Source organism: Primulina tabacum, chromosome 3, assembly GCF_025594145.1.
Source record: "Primulina tabacum isolate GXHZ01 chromosome 3, ASM2559414v2, whole genome shotgun sequence".
Classification (NCBI taxonomy): Eukaryota; Viridiplantae; Streptophyta; class Magnoliopsida; order Lamiales; family Gesneriaceae; genus Primulina; species Primulina tabacum.
Window position 1 is genome coordinate 4,182,886 of NC_134552.1, and position 25,548 is coordinate 4,208,433.

A 25,548-nucleotide genomic window follows, 5' to 3' on the forward strand; every position below is an offset into this window, starting at 1 on the left:
GTGTTTGTATTGAGTATGTGAGTTTGGGAGATTTCCAAATTTAATTTTTGTACTTAATAGAATTTATGGAGTCATCAAAAGTGTATTGACATTTTGAACACATATAAACTTTTGTATAGTTTTTAAAAAGTTAATTCTGAATATCACATGATTTTTTTTTTAATTCTACAAAAATTTACATGAATATCACTAAAATTTTATAGAGTATATAAAAATAAAACTCTAGATTGAAAAATTCTAAAATTTTAAACTCCATAAAAATCATTAAAAGTCTAAAACCAATATATCTTACTTCGTTTCAAAATTTTTGTTCGGCATCGAGTCGTTGTTAAACCAATAATAAGTTTTTTTTTGTTCGGCATCGAGTCATATTATCCTATGGCATGACAAAATTTCATTTCTAGTGTGTAATTTCTTCCAACCAACGACAGTGTAGCAATAGATCCGATGATTTTGAGCCACAAATTTGATATGCTGCAACAAGAAACGAAATCATTCACGTGGGATTGGCCCCACACGGCGCTCTCACCACCCAACTGCGCTCTTCTCTCTCCACGAAGTTAGTCTTCTCTGAAAATCCCACTTCTTGGTTAAGCATAAGAAACAAGAAAACTCCCCTCCCCTTGTTTACCCTTCAGGAATCAGGACAATTAAATAGGATTATTGGGATTTTGATATTTTTTCTTGATTAATGCTTTTGTTCGACGAGGCTTGCTTGGAGGAAATTTGGCTATACTTGAAGATCGATTTAGTGAAAACTGCCGTTTTTCGATCTGGGGAAGCGATTTTTTCTTTATTTAATGGCTATGTTTGATTGGAATGACGAGGAGGTATGTGGATTTGTTTTTTTTTGCTTTTCTTTATTTTTTCCGTAACTGGAATGCTTCTTCTTTTATTTATTTATTTTTCTGGCTAGTGTTTTTTGTGAGAGTGAAGAAGAACATATGTATGTACTTTTTGAGAAAATATTAGAAGAATATAAGTATGTACTTTTTGAGAAAATATTGTTGGATGATCAATTGCGTTATTTTTTATTTGAATATTTACCATTTAAGGCATTGAAAGGGATATATTATTTCTTTCTGTTTTTGATTAATTTTCTTGATGATGGAACTGAATGCTTTCTGTCTTACGTCATTTACTTAGATTTCTTTCATATATATTCTTCGGTGAAATGATGTTAATACTCACATGAGTATTTAAGTCATGGACTGTAGCAACTAAATAGACCGAGTTTTATGCTCCTGTAAAATCAGAGGAATTACTAATAAAATATAACGGTCTGGCATAACGTGGTTAGATATTACGGGGCAAGATCTTGAGATTTTTAGAGAGTAGAGCTGGGGGAGTGATGGGGGGAGTTATGTGTTATGGAAGTGAATAACTGGAAGAATCACAAGCAATATATTTTTGGCAGTGCATATAATTTGGTTGATGTTGCGAATAGAAACTGTATGGTGAAAATTGTATAAACTCGGATTACAAGAAACAACTTTCTTGTAACAACACTACTACAAAATATTGAGACCCAAGATTGACCCTTTTGGAGAATTGGGAGTGATTCTAGCAACAAAAATTGTTTTCAACCTCCAAAGTTCCTTGATCTCAAATTCCTTTAGAAGCCGTTGTTTTAAAATTAGGTATCTCTCTTCATCTTTACCTATCACTGCCATATTATCAATGCACACCAACAAGGATTGTCACTAAAAAGTGATAGAGTTGGTTCTGTTTGTGCCTTAATGTGAGCACAACTTTAGCATGTCTTCCAAACTAGGAACTCAGCAATTGTTTATGTCCATAGATATCCTTTTTAAGTCTGCATTCCATTCCTGCTTTAGATTCAAATCCAAGATGACAACCATGTAGATTTATTCTTCAATATCGCCACGGAGAAATGCATTTTTTGCATCAAGCTATTGTGGACTCCATCCAAAATCAGGTTTCAGTAACAAAATAACTCGAACTCGAGCTCTAATTCGAGCAAAATTAGTGCAAATTTTTTTAAATTGTTCGAACTTCGAGTTCGAATATATCTGATCGAGCCAAATTTGAGTAGTAAAATTTTCTTCATATTCGGCTTGGTTTGGTTCGTTTACACCCTTAGTTGCAACCACTTCAAACGATTTTCCTCATTTGGATGGGTATGCTGATTGAATATTCGCAATTCTGGGTTGAAGCAGCCATATTATTCTCGATTGTTTGGACATCGGAAACAGTGCTGTCTGTTGTGCTATCCAACATACTGCTGGACAGTATCAAGAGAGAGAAAAAATGAAAGATGATTGAGGGATCAGATCGCTAGAGAAATGGGCCAGGCCAGGAAGACTTTAATGGGTTACAAAAGGTCTGTATTATACAAAATTCTGCAGTCTATAACAGTAACAATCTATACAATCCCTAAGAATTAGGAGATCACCCCAAATCGTGTAAAATCCTAAGATTAAGAGATAATATAAAATGAGATGTTTTCCTTAGAGATTTACATAATTTGACTCCTGTATTGTGTTAGTCTATCTAATCAGTTTGGCGAGAACAACTAGGATTTATTGAGTTCCATGCCCATTTGAAGTTAAATTATACTGTAGATATGTGTCTCAGAAAGATGACAACATCCCTTTTATGATAGTACCGTATGGTATTGTGTCTCTCTTCACCTTATGTTTCACTGTATCTCTGCCAAATAAGCTCCAAACTTATTGACTTAACATTTAAATAATGCCGTGCTTATTTTCAAAAATCTGATATTTCTACCGATGATTTCATTTTTATTGCAATATGTCATCTCATTGTTTGCTACATCTTATGTATGTTTTAGGTCTTTGTGTTTCATTTAAGCTTCATGCGACAAATTCTGCTCGTTCATGTTTCAATTGATACACTTCAGTCTCTAAGTTGATTGCAATTGCATCAATACCTGACTATCTACTTCTTTCTGGTTCAGTTAACAAATATCATATGGGGTGAGGCTAGGGAAATTGGTGACGATCATATTGTTCCTTATCCGGATCAAAATGAGGAGAACCGTCCAGTTTTATCTGATCACATGAAAAAGGATATGAATCATGAAATTGCTCGAGTTAGCCCTATTGAACAAAAGAAACCTTGTACAAATACTGAACATGGGGTTGAAGTGGTTGGCAGCTGCAAGTATGGCATTCATGACCCCCCCTCAAAGGGATTTTCTAATGCACGGCCTGATGGTTCAGACCTAGCTATTACAAATATCGAGAAAGTTGATCAGGATTCGATGGGCACTGCTGCATCCAACAATATGATGACTACAAAAGGTGGATTCTTGAAAGCTTTGAATCGAACGATTATTTTAAATATTAATGAAATGGCTTCATAATCTAATGATCTATTTTTTTTAATCTTCTAAATACATAGATGCAACTAAGCAAATTGATAAAGTTTATGATTTTCTTCAAAATCCACCAGACGACAGAGAACAAGGTGATTTTGTCGACTATGGCTGGGCAAATATCGGAAGTTTTGATGATTTGGATAGGATATTCAGGTAATTAAAAATTCTTATATTTCATCTTTATTTATTAGAATCCAACCGCCTTGCAATTTTTCATTCCTTTGAATTTTCTTGATGAAACAATATTATTTTTTCAAAGGAATGACTTTAGACAGAAGTATATCATCTTTATGGCATTCCATATGTGTTTTAGCTCTGGAATTTAGTTTCAGTTCTGTTGTTTATTTTTAGCGCACTATCATCTATAGGGACAAACAGAAATATAGGATAATAGACAAATTTATTTAGATAAATACAGGATAGTAGACAAATTTATTTAGATAAGTTTTATATTCGTTGAGGATTGTGGCAGACAAAACAAGGTTTGAGAGGTTACTGAGCATTATAATAAAGTGAAGGCACTATGGCAAGAATTATATCTCTGCCATGATAATGATTTGGCTTGGAAAACAGATAAAATCCATTTCCTGAAAGTGTTTGGAAGACACATTTGGCAGCTCGAGTTCTACTTTTCCTTTGTTCCAATTATTATTAACAAAGGTCGTGCAACTAAAATCTTTAGAGGGTAACTATCGTTAAATTCGAGTTGTTGGATAAGGGTTTTTTAAAATTGGAAGGGGAGTTTGAAATTTAATATTTTAGATGGTGATTAATTAATATGTTGCAGTTAAAATAGCTAATCCATATAGATACTCAGAAATCTTCGTAGACCCAAACCTCCAAAAGATCCTTGTTTTTTCTTTGGGCCACCATGTTTTGTTGGAGAGTACTAATACAAGAACTTTGATATATTATGCCATTTTCACGAAAAAAAACTTCCTAAGATCAAATTTAATACTCATTTACACTATCACTCTAAAATATCCAGATATTTGTTTGAAACTATGCCCATACGATTTGGTAAAATCTTTCGAGACTTTTCATGCATCATAGTTGTCACTTAGTAAATAAACATAACAAAGTCTTGTGTGATCATATGTAAATGCGATAAACCATATTTTATTCGATGTGTTTATTTAGAACCCCGAACGTCACTTGCTATTATTAAAAAGGGTTTTGAGGGTTTATATGGTTATGATGGAAATGAAGTGATGATGTTTCACATATTCACGTATTCACATATTTCCCATTAAAATGAGGATGAAGCTTCATCCAAAATCATTTAGGAAACAAGTGTTGTAAATGCTTGAAGTTTGGATAACCAAGTCTAAAATGACATAACATAATATTTTTTTTTGATAGGAAACTTAACTTATATATAATAAAAATTCGTGTTACAAAAGTAGCAGATGAGTAATCCGCAAATTGGGATAAACTACTACATTGTAGTCAAGACATTAAAAACTTCAAATCCCTAACAACGTCTGAAATCGACATATGATTGAATTCTTTGATCTTCGTTGTCGTTCCCGCCACTCTAAATTTGATGATCTCCCAAACTTCATTGATGTGTGAAGCCTTGTCATTGAAAATTCTGCTATTTCTTTCAAGCCATATCGTCCAAAACGTGAAGTGAACGATCACGTACCAGAAACTCCCAACTTTTGACCCCGATAAAATACCAGGCTCAATAATGAACATATCTCGTGCCCTTTGAGGAAACACCCAATACCATCCAAGTTCTTTGATGACCATAGACCATAATTCTCTTGAAAAAGAGCAATGCAGCAACAAATGATCCTGAGTCTCGTCGTGGTCGTGACACAATGTACACCAGGTCGGACTCAACGCACAAGTAGGCCATCTTCTTTGCACCGAATCAGAAGTAGGAATCTTTTCCAAAGCCACCATCCACGAGAATATCTTAATCTTCTGGGGGCTAGGTACTTTCCAAATATGGTCGTGACAAGCGAAAGAAGGAAAAATATGAATCGGAAAGAAAGACTCGTAAAAAGATCTGACTGAGAATAATCCCGAGGAATCCCCCAACCAAACCCTGAAATCCTCTGAACCCACCTGTAACCTTACTGTATCTAAAATAGCCACAAGAGAAGCGAATTCCCCTAGCTCTACATCATTAAGATTTCGCCTAAAACGCACATCCCATCGGTAAGTAACCGTGACCCCAACATTGACAATCTCTAGAAAGCTACGAATGGGTTTATTAGTCTGAGTACAAATCCTAAACAAGGAAGGAAACCGAAAGACGAAAGAGAGACCCTTCCCAACCCACACATCCTCCCAAAACCGAATAAAATTACCCCCTCTCAAGACCGAACCACACAAAAGATGAATTGCCGGGAAAGAACGTGAAATAAATTTCCAAGGGCTTCTGAAAGTTGCATTCCTGCTGGCTAAACCCAAATCCCACCCATTATCCTGAAGACCATATATGCTCTTTACAACCTTCTTCCACAATGTATCCTTTTCCTTTGTGCCTCTCCACCACCACTTTCCTAATAATGCTCTGTTTCTGAAACCAATATTCCCCAAACCCAATTCGCCCCTCTCCTTTGGTTTGCAAACTTGCTCCCATCCAACAACATGGCAATGCTTATCCCCATCCATTCCATCCCATAAAAAATCACGCATCATTTTTTCCATTCTTGCGGCCACTGTACCTGGCACACGGAACAAAGACATGTAATAGGAAGGCATTGCACTCAAGACAGACTTTATGAGCGTGAGACGTCCCCCTTTTGATAAGAACGCCTTTTTCCAACTTGCTAGTTTTTTTGACATCTTGGATAGGACCGGCTCCCAAAACTCGACATTCATGGGCTTACCTCCCAACGGGACCCCAAGGTACTTGATCGGCCACACATCTTTTTTACAACCAATCGTTTGAGCCAAACTCACCACCTCATTATCCTCGAAGTTGATTTCCAAAATAACACTTTTTTCAAAGTTAATCTTCAGACCTGATTTTTGACCGAACTCTTTGATTAAATCCACTAATCTCATCACATGTCTCTTTGTCTGTACCATAAACAACGTGTCATCCGCAAATTGTATATGCGAGATTTCGAAATTTCCTTTTCCCACCACTAATCCTCTCACCTCGTCCAAATCCTTAGCTTTGTCAACTAATCTCCCCAAAACATCGGCAACTAAATTGAAAAGAAAAAGGGAGAGAGGGTCCCCTTGTCTAATTCCTCTTTTCCCTCGAAATTTACCCCTCGGCTTACCGTTCAAAAAAATCGAGAATGATACGTTCGACACACACCCTCTAATCCATTTCCTCCATCTAATTCCAAATCCTTTTTTTTGTAGCACATAATCAAGGAATCTCCGGTCGACGTTTTCATAGGCCTTTTCTAAATCAATTTTCAGCACCCCAACCCTTCTTTTTCTTCTTGCGATACTCCACCACCTCGTTGGCAATTAGGCAACAATCCATGATTTGCCTCCCTTTGATAAAAGCACATTGATTTTCGGCAATTGTACCGCCCAAAATTTTCTTCATTCTGTTCGTCAACACTTTGGCGATAATCTTGTACAAACTAGTAATCAAACTAATGGGCCGAAAATCAGTGATTTTAATCGCATCTTGTTTCTTAGGAATGAGGCAAATATAAGTTTCATTAGTAATCCCATTCACGATCCCTCCTTCAAAAAATTCAGCAAAGACTTTTAGTAAGTCCTCCTTGAGTGTTTCCCAATTTTTTTGGAAAAAGGCTAGTGTAAACCCGTCTGGCCCCGGAGATTTCTCTCCACCACTCTCAAAAACCGCTTTTTTAACTTCCAACTCCGAGAAAAGAGTCTCCAAACCCTCCGCTTCATTCGTATCCAAGGGGCACCAATCCAATCCATCAAATCCTCCTCCATCCCCCTCTGATTTCCTATACAGATTCGAGAAATACTTGATAATGCTCTCTTCAATCTTAGCCTCATCCGTGATCAGTGACCCGTCCTCCAACTCCACCTTATCTACAATCGCTAGTTCTTCTTTTAGTTAACAAAGAGTGAAAGAACTTCGTATTTTGGTCACCTTCCCTCAACCATTTGACTTTTGCTTTCTGGCTCTCCAATTGGTATCGTTTAAAAGTCACATTTTGGAGCTCACATCTTGCGTCCCTTCTTTCAGATTGTAATTCTTCAGACCACTCTCCATTAGCTTCAAGCTCATCGAAATGCTGTATTTTTGCGGTCAACTCCACTAATTTGACACCCAAATCGCCGAAACTCTCTCTATTCCAAACTTTAATTTCCGCTTTAATTTTTTTGAGTTTAGCCATGAATTTATACCCTTCCCAACCTTGAAGCGGCCCATCAACCCACCAATTCTGCACGAGTTCTTTTAGATTTTTATGTGACAACCAAACGTTCTCGAATCTGAAAGGAGCCGGTCCCCATCTCAACTTAGTGGTATCGAATATCACCGGGCAATGATCCGAAGTAATCCTGGGTAAAACTGTTTGTCTGATTGAGGGAAAATATCCTTCCATCCATTTGAGATGAGGAATCTGTCTAATCGACAGCAAATCGGTTCCGCCATGAGATTTGACCAAGTGTACTTTGCGTTCAAGAGCGGGGGGTCATGAAGCCCCAATCTGCCTATCAAGTTATCGAAGCAAACCATACTCGCGGTGGATGAACGGCTATTAAGTTTCTCTCCCGTATTCCTCACAACATTGAAGTCACCTCCCAAACACCAATAATCCTCGCAGATCGAACTCAAACCTGATAATTCGTCCCAGAATCTCTCCATATCTTGCGGCTTAACCGGGCCATAAATCGCTGAGAACCACCACCTGATGTTTTCATTGAATTTGATCCGTATAGAAACCGAGAACTCCCCTATCAAGTTAGAACTGACCATCACCACCCTCGGATCCCACATCACAAGTATTCCGCCCGCACGTCCTTCCGAAGGCAGACAAACCCAATCTACAAATCGAGTCTTCCAAAGACCGGACACAAACCACTTATCAATGAGTTCTTTCTTAGTTTCCAGAATCACTACCAAGTCCGGATTTTCTTTACGAATTACCGTTCGAACTAGTTCTCTTTTTCTTGAGTCCCCTCCACCTCTGATATTCCAAGTTAGAATTTTCATAACAAAACCTCTTGACCCTTCGAGGATGAACCTCTCTCATAATTGATTCCACACTTCAACCTATTCAATTCCCTCTTCAACGGTCCAGTCGACACACTTCCCCGAACCCCACGCCTTCCATCTTCCCATCCGTTTTGAATATCATTTTCAGTCCACTTTTTTGTATCCAATTCAAGCCCTTGAAAAGTTTCTTTCCCGTGTCCCAACAAATCATCCACCCTCTCACCCCCACCTCCTAAAAAACCACTAGACAACCCCAAGACCGAGAATGACGAGGGAAAAAAGGCGTGAAGTTTGAAAGAATGATTCAAGAATGAGGAATGAAAATTGTTTAGTACTTGTCCGACAGAAGATTTAGCTATTCCGGGTTGATTTTGTTCTGGAATTGACTCATATTTCGTCGGTGATCTGAACATCTCTTTCATTATGGCTCCCTGTTCGTCGCTATCCAAGGGCTCCTCAGACCGCATCGATCTTTGACTGATAGAATCTGAGAATTCATACTCATTTTCCAGCACGTCATCTTCCGAGTCTTGAACCTCCATTAACGCTTTGTTATCTGAATCATGAAGCCCACCAAACCATATGTCAGCACTGGTGCCGAAATCTGTTTCATTCTTCTCATCATCACCATAAGCCACTTCAGTCCTAACACTCCCTCGATTGTTTTTCCTGCAATAAACATTCCCATACGCGGGCAATAAAAGACGATTACAATTTTCCTTGGACTTCCCATAATCCTTCTCCTCATCTCTACTAGGCATCGATTGAATTGGAGATCTCCCGAATTTTGTTGCGTCTTTTGGGACGATTTTTGTCAAGATTTTGTATACTTTTGTCCCAAATTTGTTTGTTGTCTTGTCTTTGTTTCCCCCTAAGAATCTTTGTTCATTCTTCGAGCTTACTGACCCCTGTAAATCTTCCAACCTCTGCCTGCTGCCCCCCAAATCAGGTCCTGATTTCCTTGTTCCAGTGCTATTATTTTGGGTGATTAAACCCGCCGGTTCTTGGTTCCCTTTTACAAAACAAGATGCCTTCGCAGCACCTCCTTGCGCTTGAATAATGTTACTGTTTCCCCATCCCGCCAAAGTCTTCTTGCCATTCACCACAACTTGTGCATAAGTGAGCCTCTGATACCGCTCGAAAGCCAAAGGATCGAAGGATTCTACCTGAATGTTTATCTCCAAATCCCCCCCTTCCAAAGGTATACGCATCATATTCTGAATAAATCCTCCTTCGATACCCTTAACCTTGATTTTAGCCGCTTCCAACTTGTTAAAGGAGGTTGTTTCTTCACTGATTTCCAGCAAGCCTCCGCAACGATCTCCGATGATATTGAAGGTATCCGGCGACCAAACGTTCCAAGGTAGCCCATATATTAGTATCCAACTGTTGCAGCACTTGAGTACCCTAGATCCCGTGTTGATGTTCATTCTCCACTCCTCAAAATCCAAAGTGACCCCTTTTTCAAAGAAACCTCTTTTCAACTTAATAAAATAAGCTAAATCTTCAGAATTTGCTGGCCACCAGACTGCCTTGTTTGCTTGAAAGGGGAAAACCTTAACCGGTGTATTGGTTGAGTTCTGTAGGACGTACTGGATTAGCTCCCAAGGGATATTCACCCTTCCTTTTGCAATCACAATTGCTTCATGCCACTTCATCTCCCATTTGATCTCGCCGCTATCCTTCGTGTCTAAAACTTGATTCGTCTTCAAATCCCTTTTAATCGTATCCTCCCTTTGTAAAACTGGAACTTTACTCGGTGGATTTATACCGCGATATGGCACAAAGTGATGGATCTTCCTCTGATAATTTCCAGCCAGTAGATTCCCCAAAGTAAAGGCTATCTTCTTCCATCCTCCTGAGTTAAATCCGCTGGGCACAATAGTACTTTGCTTTCTTCCGTTTGAGTTGAATTTTGAGACCTCAATGAAACACCCACGTCTGTTATCAAATCTCTGTAAAGTGAAGACTGCGGTTTGACCCTTGTACCGATGGAAATCCGACTCTGGAACAGGGTACTTAACAAAAGCATTGAATCTTTGGCTTAGCCAACGCGCTTCATCACGACTGAAGTCCATCATGTAGCTCATCTTTCTTGTTCTTTCTTCCCACCATATCGATTTACCCCCGAGGCCCAACCGCATCTTGAAAATTTTATGTTCGATGTGAATAACTTCATCGCACGGTGTTTGGACGCCTAAATGTTCTTTCTTCCAAATCCTCATTACGTTTGCTGCAACCCAACAGCTGAAAGTAACCTGAAAACTCTTGATACAAACGAAGACAAAAAAAGTAACCGGAAAACTCTGAGGCGAGACTAGCGAAGGATGTTTTTGAAGAAAAAGCCCGCCGACGACCATCGGCCAGCGCCGGCGAAAAGGAAGAAACAATCACCGAAGCTCAATATATGAACGTGTAGGTGAACTGAGGAAGGGTACGACTGGAAAGGGGCTTAGGGAGGGAGAGAGCATAATTTAAAATTTTCTCTCTTTAAAATACCCATTTCAAGATTCTTGACATAACATAATATCATTATCTAAAGAAACAATCATGGATTCGGGATAAGTACTCTGTATTCGATGGTTGAAATTTTTGCCCCAAATTTGATCCATCTTCAAAGAAATATAGTCCTCCATGCTGTCTAGCATGCCAATCTTCTTCCGATAATATAATCTTGAAAAAGACATTGAAATGAAGAGAAATTAACTAGACAATTTGGATAATTAGTTTGTTTACCAATTGGAAGTAGATTGCAAGAAATATTGTGGACTTGAAGAACATCATGTAGGGTAAGAAATTGTGATACAATTATACGAAGGAATACCATGAACAGATGCACCACAATTCTGGTTCCTTCCTATCAGGTTCCTTCCATTCTAGTTCCTTTCCATTTTATGGAAATCACCAAGAGGAACTTCCAATACATATCTTAGGATCTAAGCCGGTCTCTCCTGACATGACTTCGTAGCTGCTGGTTCTTCCTCCATTGCTGGAATTTGAGGCTCCCATTGGAGCTGCTTTCCATGCTGTCGCAAGTTTATTTGCCTTCGCTTTCCTTGCTGAATTCTTGAGCTTATTGGGTGTTTGGACTTGGACAAAGGATTGCTTCACTGCTGCAAGTGGTTCACACTAACACCACCGTCACTTCTGCGAGAGGATCAGCAGCACCTGCGGCTATCGGCAGTGAGATACCCAGAAAGAGTGCATCAACGTAAGGTTGAGTCAGGGTTCTGTGGCTACTTTGCAAGTTTATAGACCCTAGTTTTTTCATGGAAGGTATCGACGTGGCTCTGATGCCTTGTCAGAATGTTTGAAAGGAACATTTATTCTCATTGATTAATACATGGGTAATACCTACGTATATAGGAAAAGAAGGAAACAAAAATTATGTATCTCCTACTTTATTCTATTGTATCTACTAATTTATTTTTATTTCTTAAAATATAATTTTACTGATAGTAAAAGATCTTCCCTTTTTTGTTTTCGACAATTTTAAACTAAACAGAGTTCATTACGTTGACTAAATACATGGCCTGTAGCTCCATTAACTTTACTATCACAGTTTACTGTATTTCCTTTCCATGTCCATCTGACTTGGTATCCTCACAAGTGATATTTTGCAGGAACGACCCAATATGTGGAGTCATGAACTGTGGTGGTAGTGTTGATGAGCCATGGTTGTCTTCTCAAGGTGTAACTAGTCGCACATCAATACTCATGCCTACATCTGGTGATTCTTCTGATATGCCACTTGGTGCACTGAACTCCTTAGATGGGTCTGAGATTGGAGCTGAATTTACGCTAGATTGCAGCCATTCTTTTGTTTCTGTGAATGAAACATTCAAAGAGATCAAATCTCATGTTGGGCAAGATGAACAGGCAAGCACAATTACTATTGAATATATAGCGAGCTATTAGTGAAATAGAAAGTGCAAATAACTAAGTTTGTTTACTGTTCAGTTTTTTTCTCGTTTTTTTTGTAAAGTCACGAGTTTGGCTTAATCATCTTCTGCACTTGTATGTGTAATAGAGGTAAAAATGGGAATCACTTTCATTATTTTTCTAGCTTTCTCAGACTTTTGAGATTGGTGAAAATAGCGAAGCATGCCAAAAGAAGCCTGATGGAGGAAGAGCTGCAATAATGAATGAACTATCGGAGAAGGTAATGTTCTCTCCTTTACTTGTGGACAATGAAACTCTAATAAAAAAGAAAAACTGTATGAAGAAGCTGTTTCTTGTCCTCTAGGATAAAAATACAAGCAAACAAACAATCTGACGGATGAGAAATCATTCTTTGTCATTGAAAAATTTTATGCTCGACATAAAAACATATTTAGTTTTCAAATAACTTTCTACGTACCTCAACCAAGTAATTTCTAATAATATAAATCCTCAAGAAAAGTTTGAAAATGCCAACCCAGACAAGTTACCGAGATATACAATCTCAGAAAATTTTAAATTAAAATAAAATTCTGAATTAACTATTTAGGCACTTCAAAATTTTAAATTCTAAAATTCTGAATTAACTATTTAGGCACTTTAAATTTCTAAATTCTAATATTCGATTAAAATGTTTAAAATCCATCATTTCTACTTTAATTCATTGCAAAATATACCTTGTAGCTTCAAATGACACTAAACTAATATTCAAGAGCCTAACTTTCCTAATTCCCCAAACTTTGCATTTTATATTAAAAATTCACACCATAAATTTCAACAATTCAGGCATCAAACTAATTAAATACTCATTTATACGATTTAATAATTTGAAACTAATATAAACCAGCTGAAAATTTTGAAAATCCCTCAAACGAATCTGAAAATTCAGTCGACACCTCAAATCAACGCAAAGTTTGTACTCACATCAAAAAATACAACAAATATCAAATATTGGTACCAAAATAAACCGGAAATCGAAATAAATCAATTGGTTAAAACTCACTCACGGGACAAACTACAAATCAACGAAGAGGCTGAAAATCGATCATAAAAGCAAAGTAGTATGAAACTAGAGCTCGTGGCGGCACTCGGCGTCACGTGGCTGGAACTTGACATAATAGGGTCGGAGATAACTCGAATTGGTCCTAAGCTCGACTACTACTCACTCTGAGTCAGAAAACACATAAATCACCGACGAAAACAACCGGAAAATCGCAGACAATCCATGCAGTCTTGATGTAGGGTTTTGGTGTTCGGCTTAGATCGCGATTTATTTCTCAATATGGGTATCAAAATGAAGCTTGAGTCAAGAGCTACCAAAGCCTTCTATAATTTCAAGATTCCGGTGGCGGAGGTTCAATTTAATTTTTTGACTTAATTATTTTAAATTCTTCATTTTAAAATAAATTATCTTAATTATTGTCAAATAAAAGATAATTCACATCGAGTCCTTACAGTTTCTCTCGTTGTTTTCATTTTTTCAGGGCAATAATAAAAAGAGATTGCCCAAAGGCCATAAGTGCCAGAAATCAAAAGAAAAGAATGAAATCAGACATCTGCACGATTTAGGTTATGCACGTTCCTCACGAGCAAGCCCGTCACAGCTATTTAGCATTCACTATGCACCATCAATGGTCAACCAATATCCACCCTTGGTTCTCAGCCAGCAATGGCAGTCTCAGAGGGCTGAACCTTTCCAACAAAAGCAATGTACTGGTCCACTTTTGTCATCTAGTTTATATGGGAATGTGTTTCACTACCCTGCCATGTCCATTGTACCACAGTTTCATCCTGTCGAAGGAAACCATGAAAATGGAAATGCAAATTCCCCGAAGAACTCAGTGGATGGTGCAGTGAAGCATCCAACAATGACACCCAAGGAAAAAATCGAAAAGTTACGGAGGTGTCAACAATCGAGAGCAGTTCTTGCAATTCAGAAACAGCAGCAGCAATTCGGTAATCATTTATCAGTTGAATATTCGACGATGGAAGGAGAGAACATAGAAGTTGATGGAAATCTTAGCACATTGCTTTCCCTTGATCACAGCACATCCACAGAAGTCAACGATTCCAATGCAGTCAGCATAACTTTTGACAATCGCTCAGTGGAGGAATCAGTGTTTTATCAACTTCAAGAAACAATTTCCAAAGTTAGTAAAATGTTACTGCTGGTAGAATGTTTTTTGGTCATTTTTCTAATAATTTGGCGTAACTCAGCCACAAACTGACATTTTTGCAGTTAGACATCCAAATAAGACTTAGCATCCGGGATAGCTTGTTTCGACTTGCTCAAAGTGCTATTAAAAGGCATCGCCCTAGTGATACAGGCACTATCAACATCAGAGATGAAGTGCTCAGCAAATATATTGATACTCACGAGAGGTTAGTTAATAATTTGCGAGGAACACTCACATCAATCATGCATGTCCTTTGTTGCACCGTGGGAAGACCTTGATTTTTTATTTTTAAATCTTTTCATGTTTTGGACTTAACCTACAGATCATCGATTGTACCACTGTGACTTATCATGTGCGAGATCATGATTGCCAGTAAGACAAGCAGCATTTAATGATGCTAAACATCAGTAATATGTTGTCAGACAATCATCTCTAATAGAAGGAAATAGAATGTATCTATTAAGTTTTTGGATGGTAAACTAGTGGAATTGTACGAAAACTGAAGTTTGGAGCAAAATTTACTCTCTTGAATCAACTGCAAGTCCAATGACTTTTTACTAATGCAATTGGGGAGGTTTAACTTGTTGGCCAACATTTAATTGTAATGTCAAAAATTTTAAATGCATTCACCCTTAGATAAGCTGTAAAACTTCCTTTAAATACATCAGTCAAGACTCTTTTTAGCATGCACTGACCGCTTGCTAAATTCTTTATGCCACATATCCTTTTATAGCCTTTTGAATTACTGTGATGTGCTCTCCAATCATTTTCTTCTCGAGTCCTGGAGCAGTTGATAACAGAGTAAGTTTAAGTTATTTCGATTTATCAGCTATGTCTGATCATTTGTTTATTTTCCCAAACAGAACTAGTACAATATCTGATGAAGAGACCGACACCAATCCAATAGATCGTACTGTGGCACATTTACTTTTCCGTAGACCTGTAGAGTTATCAGGAAAACTTTCCAAAAAACATGATTCACCTGTGTCTGCTTACATCTCGCATGAAAGGAAACCAAGAACTTTAGAAAGCATAGAGAAGGAACATTTTCCAGACACTTTTGAGAAAGCTCAAGTCGAATCTCCAGATGGGTCAAAAACTTTTCGTGTATATTTTGATAAAGATCAGTCCAAAAACAGCCCTCGCTTAGACACTCCCCAAAATATGTCAAACATTGAAGCTGCGACGAGTGGAATGAAATGCCTCTGAATCGTTATGAAAGTAATTTCCTCCTCTTCCATCAATTTATTACGTGTCTTTATGTATCAACCTTAACAATCCTTTGGTACTGAGTTAATCAGCAAACTCTATCCTTTTCCGATAGATTGAAGGATACCTGTACCAGGAGCCTATATTACAGGGGAAAAAGTTTATGGGTGTCATATTTTGAATTATTTGTGGTCATCTTTTCATGATTCATTGTCAAGATCGATGTGCTCTATTAACCTATCAAGGAAATGGTGTCTTTCTACAAGTCACCACATCATGTTTGAAAACTTCAAGATGGGTTTAGTATTCACTACTATACTGCGGTGTTGACATGTCTTCACCTCTTTGTAATAAGCAAAAACATTCATTCATGTTCTCCTGTATGTGTAGTTTGGAACATAGTTTAAGTCTAAAGATGTTTCTTATGGCTTATTAAACTAGTGAAATAAACTATTGTTTTGCTAGGACTATCAGTTAGAAGAATTTTGGAATGCACTGATTTATGTAAGTTTCTTTAACTGGCTATATTTAATTTATATTTAATAAATACCAGTTGCTTTCGTACGTGGATCTTCCTTACATTGCTTTTATGCGAGGCTTTACTTTTTCATGAATATTTGATGCAACGGATTTTTTTTCCAAGTAATTGAAAATATCATTATACTTAACTGATCTTATTTAGATAACTAGTGGAGTTTTTCACCTTAAGAGTATATGCGAAAAATCCAAATTTTGTATTGTAACTATCCAACAAAAAATTTGAGCTCAGGTTCGAGTCTCGTGAATACAGCAGGCCGGATAACCTTTTTCTCTTGAAATCCTGAAAACTTATGTCGATAGTGTTGATTTGTACTGCATATGTTATCAACTGTGAGTTACACGAGTCTGGTATGGTTCTTCGAAGCAAATCACTAGACCATAATTCTACAAGTACCATATGATAGCAACAAATACAGAAGGCACGAATGCTTGTTATAGCACAAGCAATGACTAATGTGAAAACTTAATGAACAAATGCGCAGACCTATAATTTTGTTTGTATTCCATATTTCTTTTTGTTTCCTTTCGCTAGGCATATGTTAAAATTCCCAAACTACACAGTACACACGGTACTGCCGTATATCATTCAGTTGCCCAAGTTTTTTAATTCACTGGCAAGAAGCAAGAGCATTACTAGGGATGGCGAAGCACAGCACGGAAGCCATGTATTCCTCGAGATCAGCACTTCTAACTTGTTTTTTATTCTCTCCGGCTTCTTGGATGCCCTTCGGAGCTACTTCTTGCTTGACACTTCGGGGGGGCACAGCCCTAGCATGGAAGCTGTACGAGGAGCAATATTCTACACTCTATGGAATGTAGGGTGAACAATCAACGCCCCCACATTGTAAAACACATGACGGGCCCTCATCCCATCTCATGGTATTCGCTGTCGAGCGAAGAATCTGCCTTACTATTTAATATATGCACAAAGTTCCAGAGCCTAACCTTCGATTTTGGAATCATGAATAAGTTAGACCTCCATTATTCAATATAATGCACAAAGCTGTGGGCCTTATCCAATCAGCCTTTTGGTAATCCTATCACTGTCTCGATCTTTTACCATATGTACTTTCAATCCTACCAAGTTGCAATAAATCCAATCGTAGTGTTAAAAATTCTCTCTTTGCCATAGTTTCAATTTCCTCTCTAAAAATTGTTTAGATTAGTGATCATATCTTTTTAACCAGTATCCAAGCACAATTCGAAGACATTTTTAACCGCTTAAATCTGTCATATGATATGGCGCGTGTGTGTGTATATATGCTGTGGAGCTGGATAGACACATGTTTTCCAAAATCATATCATTAAAAAGTAATAAAAAGACATCATTATTTGTTTGAACAAACATTGACAATGACCAAGAGAACAAACATCAAACAAAAATATAAGCCTAATCAATTACAAAGCTCACGAGCAATGCCCAAACGAGAGTTGGCAGTGTCAAACAAGATCCTCAAATTTTGTTGCTGCAAATTGGCTATCACATTCAACACCGAGTTCACATTATTTGGTGCAGCCGCCATAGCCAAGCAAGCCAGAGAACCAGAGCTACTGTGTATCAAACTATTCTCAGCTGGCAACTTCAAGTCCAGCCCTGTAAAATGCAATGTGATTGTTGGTGCTATTTCTTCATTGGTGGTTGCAAAACAAGTGTCGAACGCCCCCAATGAGCTAAAAGGCCCTTTCAGTTGCTTCATAAATTCGTCTCTAATGGCGGTGTACACGGGCTGGATGAACCGGGTTATCACCGTGCCGGAGTCTATTATGGTTCCGGCGCCCGTGTTGGGGTCGAATGTGAGTAGTTCCGGAGTTATGGGGATGTTGACCCTGCCGACACTCACGCCGGTGAGGTTCACGTAGTATAACGATGGCCTGTGCGGGTTGGTGAGAAGTGGGGTAGTTTTGATGGTCTTCGGTTGACCCAAGGGCCCGAGTTTCAGCGACCCGGAGAAGTAGTAGTTCTTGAAACTAGGCAGACAGTATGAAAATACACCGGAGTAGAGGGACCCGGATTGCGAGAGCAATGAGAGGGAGCCTCGGCCAAGACCCAATAACCCCTGGGGCGGAATAGACCCCCCCGACACGGCGTTGATGCATCCAAAAGCGTAGTTTGGGACAGAATCGTTGCCCAGGCCGAGGGTGTCGTGCGACAGTGTGGCCGCGAACGAGGAGGCGGACCCGTATGACTGGTTGAAGCTGCAATAACCCGAGCCGACGGTAGGACACGAGGCTCCGCTGACTTGGGTGCACTCGGATGCGGAGCAGTCCAACGACCCGAACGTGGAGGACCTGTTCGTGTCGAACATGGTGGAGGAGCAACCTACGCAGCCGCTACATGGGATCCATGCAGCATCGTTGCTGGTGTCCAAGACCATGAACATGAGCTGGCCCGGAGTTCCGATCTTCGCACGGACGACGTAGTTTCCTACGTTTATAACATGGCCGGGGGCGATAGGTGCACTGGTGGGCTTTTGGGTGGCTAGGGAAGACAAATAGGAGAGCCTTGTGGGGTCATTTGAGGCCATCTTCATGAGTGTACTAAGCCATGAGGACGCTTCATTTGGTGGTGTAAATGGTGAGCATTTTCCATAGATGTGGAATATTGAAAGGTCTGAATCTGAAGAAGAACAAGAAGGCTCAAATGCAGCACTGTGTGTTGTGGAAATGAAGAAGAAGAAGAAGAGGAGGAGGAGGATGACCATGGATGAGTACTCCATTAGTGAGCTTAGCTTGTCTTTTTGAATAAGAATTGTGGTGGTTTTTGAATTTATAGACTACCCTCCCATTTTGTATATTCCTTGTTGATATTTATTTAATCATGGGTTTATTTTTCTAGTCTGTCTTATAGTTTATGTCTCTTCCCAATTCAACATGTGACGAGACAGGGCCTAGACTCCTACGGGAGGCAGTAGTGGAGAAGTTTCCGCGAGCAATGCCGGGCTTCTTACTGATCAAATAGATACTCCTACATCCATATATAAACACTGGTTTATCAAGAATACACAAGAAAAACACTTCGAATTTAAGTTATATTTGTTGTCATATCAACATTGATTACCGCGAACAAATGCTTGAAAACAAATAATTGTTGCACTAAAACCTAATTTTTGACTTATTAAGTGATCAAAATCCAATTTAGGTTACACCAAATTTGTGTTTTCTCCTTCTCGTTATTTTTTTGTATCACCCAACGATTGATGTGAAACTAGTAGCACTCATACACTCTAAATTAAATACATATATACTCAATTTTAAATGAAGCAAACTTCAAGCCAAACCGATGAGGTACCAAGAAAATCAGCTCGTGAAGGTTTACAATAATTGTTACCATGTAAGCATATATCTGCAATGCACTGTGAAGGACGTCCCAATTAGTCCTCGTGAAAAGGAACTGTGCTAAGCGAAAACATCAATTGAAATTTATTTAAAATATATTCAAAAGATCATTCAAAGTGTTTTTCATTGAGTGTTTAATCCTAAAATAATGTCACAAGTATACATGAAAACACATTCATTCTTAGTTTTCATTGTTGGTCATATTATCGATCAATTTACGGTTTTAGAAAACTAATTTACATTTTTAAAATTTTAGTGATTTTTAATCGGAGTGCTGAAGTGACACTGGAAATTTTTGACGTGTCCGTTGTCGCATTTTGTGTACTAAAACTTTGAATTGACTGATAATATGCCGAAAAATGGAAGAAAAAAAATTTGTGCAATTTCCTCTTCTTAAATTCGATACATATAATGCATGAGAGGCCTCTCCCATTTTCACTAGACATTGGAGTTTCCAATCACTTAACATAATTTACATTGAACTACAACATTCCGTCAAAAATATTAATTATGTGTGAAAAAAATGAGAATATTCTCATTTAAAAAGATAAGTGCCATATTTGGAACATAATAATAAATCCACAGGGGAGTTTACTAGATAAAAATACGAATATATGAAAACAATTAATACTATCATGAAATCTTGGTGGATAGTTTTCTTTGTCGTTTGGGAAAATATAGCAGATGCTGCAGTCGGTCACGGGCTTACCCCCAAAGACTTTCTGAAACCCCATTCACGTGATATCATCTTCTTCACATTTTGTCATTTTTCAATCACCAACTTTGCCCCATATATTTAATAAACCCATTATATATATATATATATATATATATATATATATATATATATATTGTCTATCACTGCCAACAAGTGCACGGGAATAGTAAGGAGAATAAGATTTTGCATTGGAGGAGCATAATTGAAACTTGAAATCACAACTAATCAGTATTTGTTATTGTTCTGTAAAATCATCACTCAAATTAATCTAGGAGTTCATTAATGTGACATATACCATATACCAAATCAGACATTTTTACGACTCGATGTGAGTAGAGTATCATAATCACCATACTTTAGAAAGCAATGTTCTCGTGGTTTAATTCATTTATCCGATAGCACCGCCGACTCGAAGAAGTGGCTCCTGTATGAATAAGTTGTGCCATAGTTTTAAGACCTGACTCCCGCAGATTTAACACTTTTGCCCACAAATTCAACTACTCCTAATTCATCCTTTCTATACGAAAATTATTAACCTTGATGGAGGATAAATTACTTGTTAAGGATCTCTGTAGTACTAGAAGACGATAGAGCTCAATAATTGTGTAAAAAGCCTACAATAGAAATAGATGCTTATAAAAGCATAATGATCATAAAATATTATGGACCCTTGAATTCTGCATCAGAAAAAGGGACGTCATGCTCGAATGAGATTCGATACATGGGCAGCAATTTATGCTTTAATGTTAGAAAACAACTAAGTCAAGTCATATATCCAAGGGCTTGTCCCAGGTGATGCTGTGCAACCATGAATTCTCGAAATTTTACCAGGATGAGATGCCTCAAAACAGCAAGAGGAAGGAGCAAATCAAAATTTGTTACTTGCAATCCATCAAATATGCATCCCATCCTTGAAGTCGGTACTCACGTGCTGCCTCAGCAGGGTTGGCTGCCTTTATTATACCACGGCCAACAATGATAATGTCACTGCCTCTCTCAGAAATGACCTGAAGCCATGAGGCCAGTAAATATTATGCAAATATTTGGTAGTATACAATATAATGGATCGAGTTTTACACTTTTTTCAGTTCTCTTCAAAGATTAAAAAAACGTGTGACGCACAAAACATTGGTGTTAGATGGAGTAAGTTCGTGCCAAACATTTATCAAGCATGCCATAACAAAACCTTTATTATGCCATCAAATTAGTTCAAGAAGCCTTGAGCCATTTTTGTGGGCTTTTCCATCCTCAGTAACAGCATTAAAAAGATAAGATCTCGCAATTTCTCAGCAAACATCATTTTTTAACCAAAGAAGACTAGTTCTGATTTCTATAATCCATAGAATCGAATTGAACTTTGATGTTTGTACACACAATCAATAAATACTTGTTTTTCTTACTACTTGCAAATTGCTGACACACTGGAATTTAAACTGCCTCCTCATGAAAAATCCATTCCATAGGCAATAAAATTGTTGTTTTTCTTGATAATAAGATATAAATAAAGCTTGGTCCCATCTCCTTTAAAAATTTAATGAACATTATCAACATACTCTAGGTATTAGAATTTGCATTAGAAAACCAAAAAACTAACTTGCACATTCTGATTAAGACAATGTAAAGGAGTACCATATGAATATGAATTTTACTTACAGAATTTGGAGTGTTATATTGCTGTCCCAAAGAATCTCCACCTTTGACCAATTGGACACCAGGGGTTGCGTGAATAAGTGATGGATTTCCATGTTTACCAGGCCAAGATGCAGGATTGACAGAGATGAAGCCAATTACAAAGTCTGCATGATCTTCTGCTATTTTTACAGCCGCAGCCGTGTAATCACCCTTGGCCAGGTTGCCAGATGAACTCATCTCAGCAAGTAATAACAGTCCTCTGCCACGAGGCAAACCCTGTTACAGGAAAGAATTTAAATCAGTGGAATGAAAGAGGGTTCTAATCTCTCTTTTTCAAAACTGAGCATAACATCCTAACCTTCAATTTCAACCCATCCACGACTCCTGGACCTGAAATTATATGGGCATTTACTATATCTGCCCACTCCAATATACGGAAGACACCTCTGCATAAAACAAACAAATAAGAATCATCACTGAAAGCAGCACAAAAAAAGAATATAATTGGGAAAGTGAGCAAATTTAACTCACCCTTCATATTGCATGGCCACCGTGTTACCAATGTCAGCAAACTTCCGATCTTCAAAGATTAGGAAATTATGTTTCTCTGCAATCTTCAAACGATCGACCATAATTAGTCATAGTCAAAGAGTCAATATTCGGGCAATGAATGAGGATCTAATACAAGTAGCACATATCTCACATTTTCAGAACAAAAAAGAAAGGGTTTTTATTCAGCATGATAACTGAGGTGACAAAGTTATCTTAATGATCAGAATTAAGGAGCTGCTGGGCCAAAAAAATATGATGGTTATAACGTACCATACTGAAGCTTAGACCCAAAATCATCTGTGAAATCAGGAAATATATCCACATGGGTTTTTAACATGCAGATCTCAGGTCCAACCTGCAGATAAATAAAAGAAAAGGTTAAGAAAGATTATTCGAAAGCAAATTTGCATGCATTTACAACAACTATGTCATCTAAAACATTGTACGAGGTTACCAAGTGACACACATGATACATGGTAACAAATGAGCTAAAGACTAGACTACAGATCATGAGTTATAATTGGCACAACTGTTTACTTGAAGCCCTCAGATCTTTATTGGAAATAGAACAAAGAAGATGCACTGCTAGTTGGCTACTAGATTCCTTGTCATCTTATTTTACTGAGCACAAAATATAAAAATTTATCATCATAATGCACCCATAGATACATATATTACTTTACTTTTTAAGTTGAACACATATCAACTGATCAAGAGAAATTTCAGGAATATCTACCTACAACTGGATTTGAAATAAAAGAAATATTAAAGGGAATGACAATAGTTTAAGGTCAATTTCTTTAATGAATCAATCTCTAGTAGATAATATCAAAAGATTAAAATCAACTTTCCGAACTTCCGAGTCTATCTGACCCAACTTCTTATCTAATTTGTTATATGCAATTGCTTACAACTACTCACTCAGGATAATACAGACTTTAATACCAAAAGAAAAAAAAAAGATTCCAAAATCAGATTACGAACTGGCTATGACAGATCATACAAAAATTACAGCAATATAACCATCAACAGCCAATAAGAAACTAGTAAGTATTTTTCGGCACCTCACCCTGTCTGCAATTTCAAGCAACTCAGCAGCAGTGGCAACATCAGCAGCCACACACAAGTTAGTCTCCTTCTGCACCATTATCTCAAACAACCTCTTTCCTGTAGGATTCTTTGCCATCTTCGCCCTCTCCTCATATGCAATTCTTACTTTTACCTTCTCAGATGCTGGTACCACTGGTACTGACACCTTTCGATTCTCCTCTAGGAACTTCATGACCATTTTCTGGGTTTCCTCCGAAATTCTTCCCTTCTCCTTCAATATCGAAACCATTTCACTCAGCTTTACCATTGCATGCAATGTGATGCCATTTTCTGCCAAATTTTCCCTCCCACCTTGTTCCCTGTGTCCCGAGATATTCATAATAAAACCAGGATTCATAAGACAACATTAACAAATTTAGGCATGAGTAAAAGAAAATGTCTAACAGCTACTACTAGACATATATGACGAGGCGATAAACACACTCAACTATTTAACACTCCATTTGCTCGATCATTCACACAGAGTACCAGAATAAAGATTTTGAGTTTACTAATCTATCTTATTGATGTCTGTGCTTACATATCTGTTTACATAAATTGTATACATTTGTTAACCACAGGTGCCTACTTGTACACAAAGTCAGTCACCAGCAGATATCTGGTGGTGCGGGAAATAACAGATCATAGAACAGTACAATGCTAAAATAGCATCAGCTGACAAGATTTACACAAACATTACATTGATTAAACTACATTCTTCACCTATCAATCATGACGACGGCATCAGTAACTTTCAGGCCAGCAGCGCGGAGCGGCGCAGCAGTCTCGAGCACCGAGGCCCCGCTAGTTACGAGATCCTCAACAATAAGGCAAACCTGATTAGGCTCAAATGCTCCTTCAATAGCTTTTGCTGTGCCGTAGTCTTTGACCTCCTTGCGACGCATGAGCATCGGAATATCGGAGGAGACGGAAATGCAGGTGGCGATGGGGAGGGCGGTGTAGGGAACGCCACACACAACTTGATACACGGAGGATGGAGGGAGGGTTTTGATCAGAGCTTGGGAGATTTGGCGGAGCAGCGAAGGGTAGGAAACGATGAGGCGGAGGTCGATGTAGATTGGGGAGGAGATGCCAGATTTGAGCTTGAAGTTGCCGAATTTGACGGCTTCAATGTCGTGGAGCTGCAGGATTAGGGACTCCATTGTTGGCACAGCCATTGAGAACAGTGTGAGGGGAAATTTAGGGAGGAGGGAGCAGAACGTGACTTATTTAAAAAAAAGGTCAATTTATATAAATAAATGTTCTTATGTTTTAAATGTAAATACAACGTTAAATTTGATTAAAACCCTTAACATTGCATTCATTTTCTTTTCAATTCAGTCGACTCCAAACCTAAATCTCTCTTTCGACTTCTTCTCAAATTTCCCTTCCCTGGATGCAGAAATTTTTTGACACAATCTCAATCGAATAAATGGCTAACCAAAATCTGGTAATGTTCACGTTTATCTCATTTTATTGCTTCTGTGTGCGTAGTTTGTGTTCGTGTGTGCGTGATTTGTGTTCTTGTTGAAGAAGGTCGACACAAGCTTGGTCGACCAAGCGCGGGTTAGGTATGGATCGACCAAGCGCGGGTCGACCCAATTTTTTTGGTCGATCAAAGAACATTAGGTCGACCCACGCTTGGGTCGACCAACCAAATTCTTCATTTACTTTTCTAATGTATTTATTTGTATTTGTAGCAGGTCTATTTGCCAAGAAAACTAGGCAGTGATGCATTTTTCGCTGTAAATTGACTCTTGAATCTAGATATAAAGAGATTGCTGAGAAGATTCATCACTACTTGAACAACGAAGATAGAGCCCTTTTTTTAGCAGTCTTCTTTTGGTAATTTGGTTAGGTATCATAGAGA

General features: G+C 38.1%; 3 protein-coding genes across 13 annotated transcripts; 1 reads left to right on the top strand and 2 right to left on the bottom strand.

Moving 5' to 3' along the window:
- Positions 1–469: 469 nt before the first annotated feature.
- LOC142539432 (protein LNK2-like) lies at positions 470–16,375 on the top strand. 11 transcript variants are annotated; one of them, XM_075644884.1, is made up of 10 exons: positions 472–830; positions 2,181–2,344; positions 2,942–3,287; positions 3,388–3,517; positions 12,110–12,365; positions 12,553–12,648; positions 13,910–14,575; positions 14,665–14,807; positions 15,466–15,823; positions 15,927–16,375. In XM_075644884.1, exons 3-9 carry the CDS (start codon positions 3,044–3,046, stop codon positions 15,809–15,811), a joined length of 1,881 nt encoding a protein of 626 aa, XP_075500999.1. In that variant the 5' UTR covers positions 472–830; positions 2,181–2,344; positions 2,942–3,043; the 3' UTR covers positions 15,812–15,823; positions 15,927–16,375. The 11 variants fall into 11 exon arrangements, 10 of the variants coding, with proteins under 10 accessions (XP_075500999.1, XP_075501002.1, XP_075500996.1 ...); XM_075644887.1 differs by having other exon boundaries at positions 3,439–3,517; positions 12,097–12,365; XM_075644881.1 differs by lacking the exon at positions 2,181–2,344 and having other exon boundaries at positions 12,110–12,177; positions 12,259–12,365.
- Positions 16,376–17,635: 1,260 nt separating this feature from the next.
- Positions 17,636–19,110, bottom strand: LOC142539433 (aspartyl protease AED3-like). The gene has a single exon (XM_075644889.1). The coding sequence runs from the start codon at positions 19,066–19,068 to the stop codon at positions 17,746–17,748; it is 1,323 nt and encodes a 440-aa protein (XP_075501004.1). The 5' UTR covers positions 19,069–19,110; the 3' UTR covers positions 17,636–17,745.
- Positions 19,111–21,006: 1,896 nt separating this feature from the next.
- LOC142538306 (uridine 5'-monophosphate synthase) lies at positions 21,007–24,895 on the bottom strand. Its single transcript, XM_075643655.1, has 7 exons — positions 24,402–24,895; positions 23,659–23,998; positions 22,860–22,944; positions 22,569–22,671; positions 22,396–22,483; positions 22,059–22,313; positions 21,007–21,412 (listed from the first exon to the last, which is right to left on the bottom strand). The coding sequence occupies exons 1-7, from the start codon at positions 24,854–24,856 to the stop codon at positions 21,284–21,286; spliced, it is 1,455 nt and encodes a 484-aa protein (XP_075499770.1). The 5' UTR covers positions 24,857–24,895; the 3' UTR covers positions 21,007–21,283.
- Between the last annotated feature and the right edge of the window lie 653 nt (positions 24,896–25,548).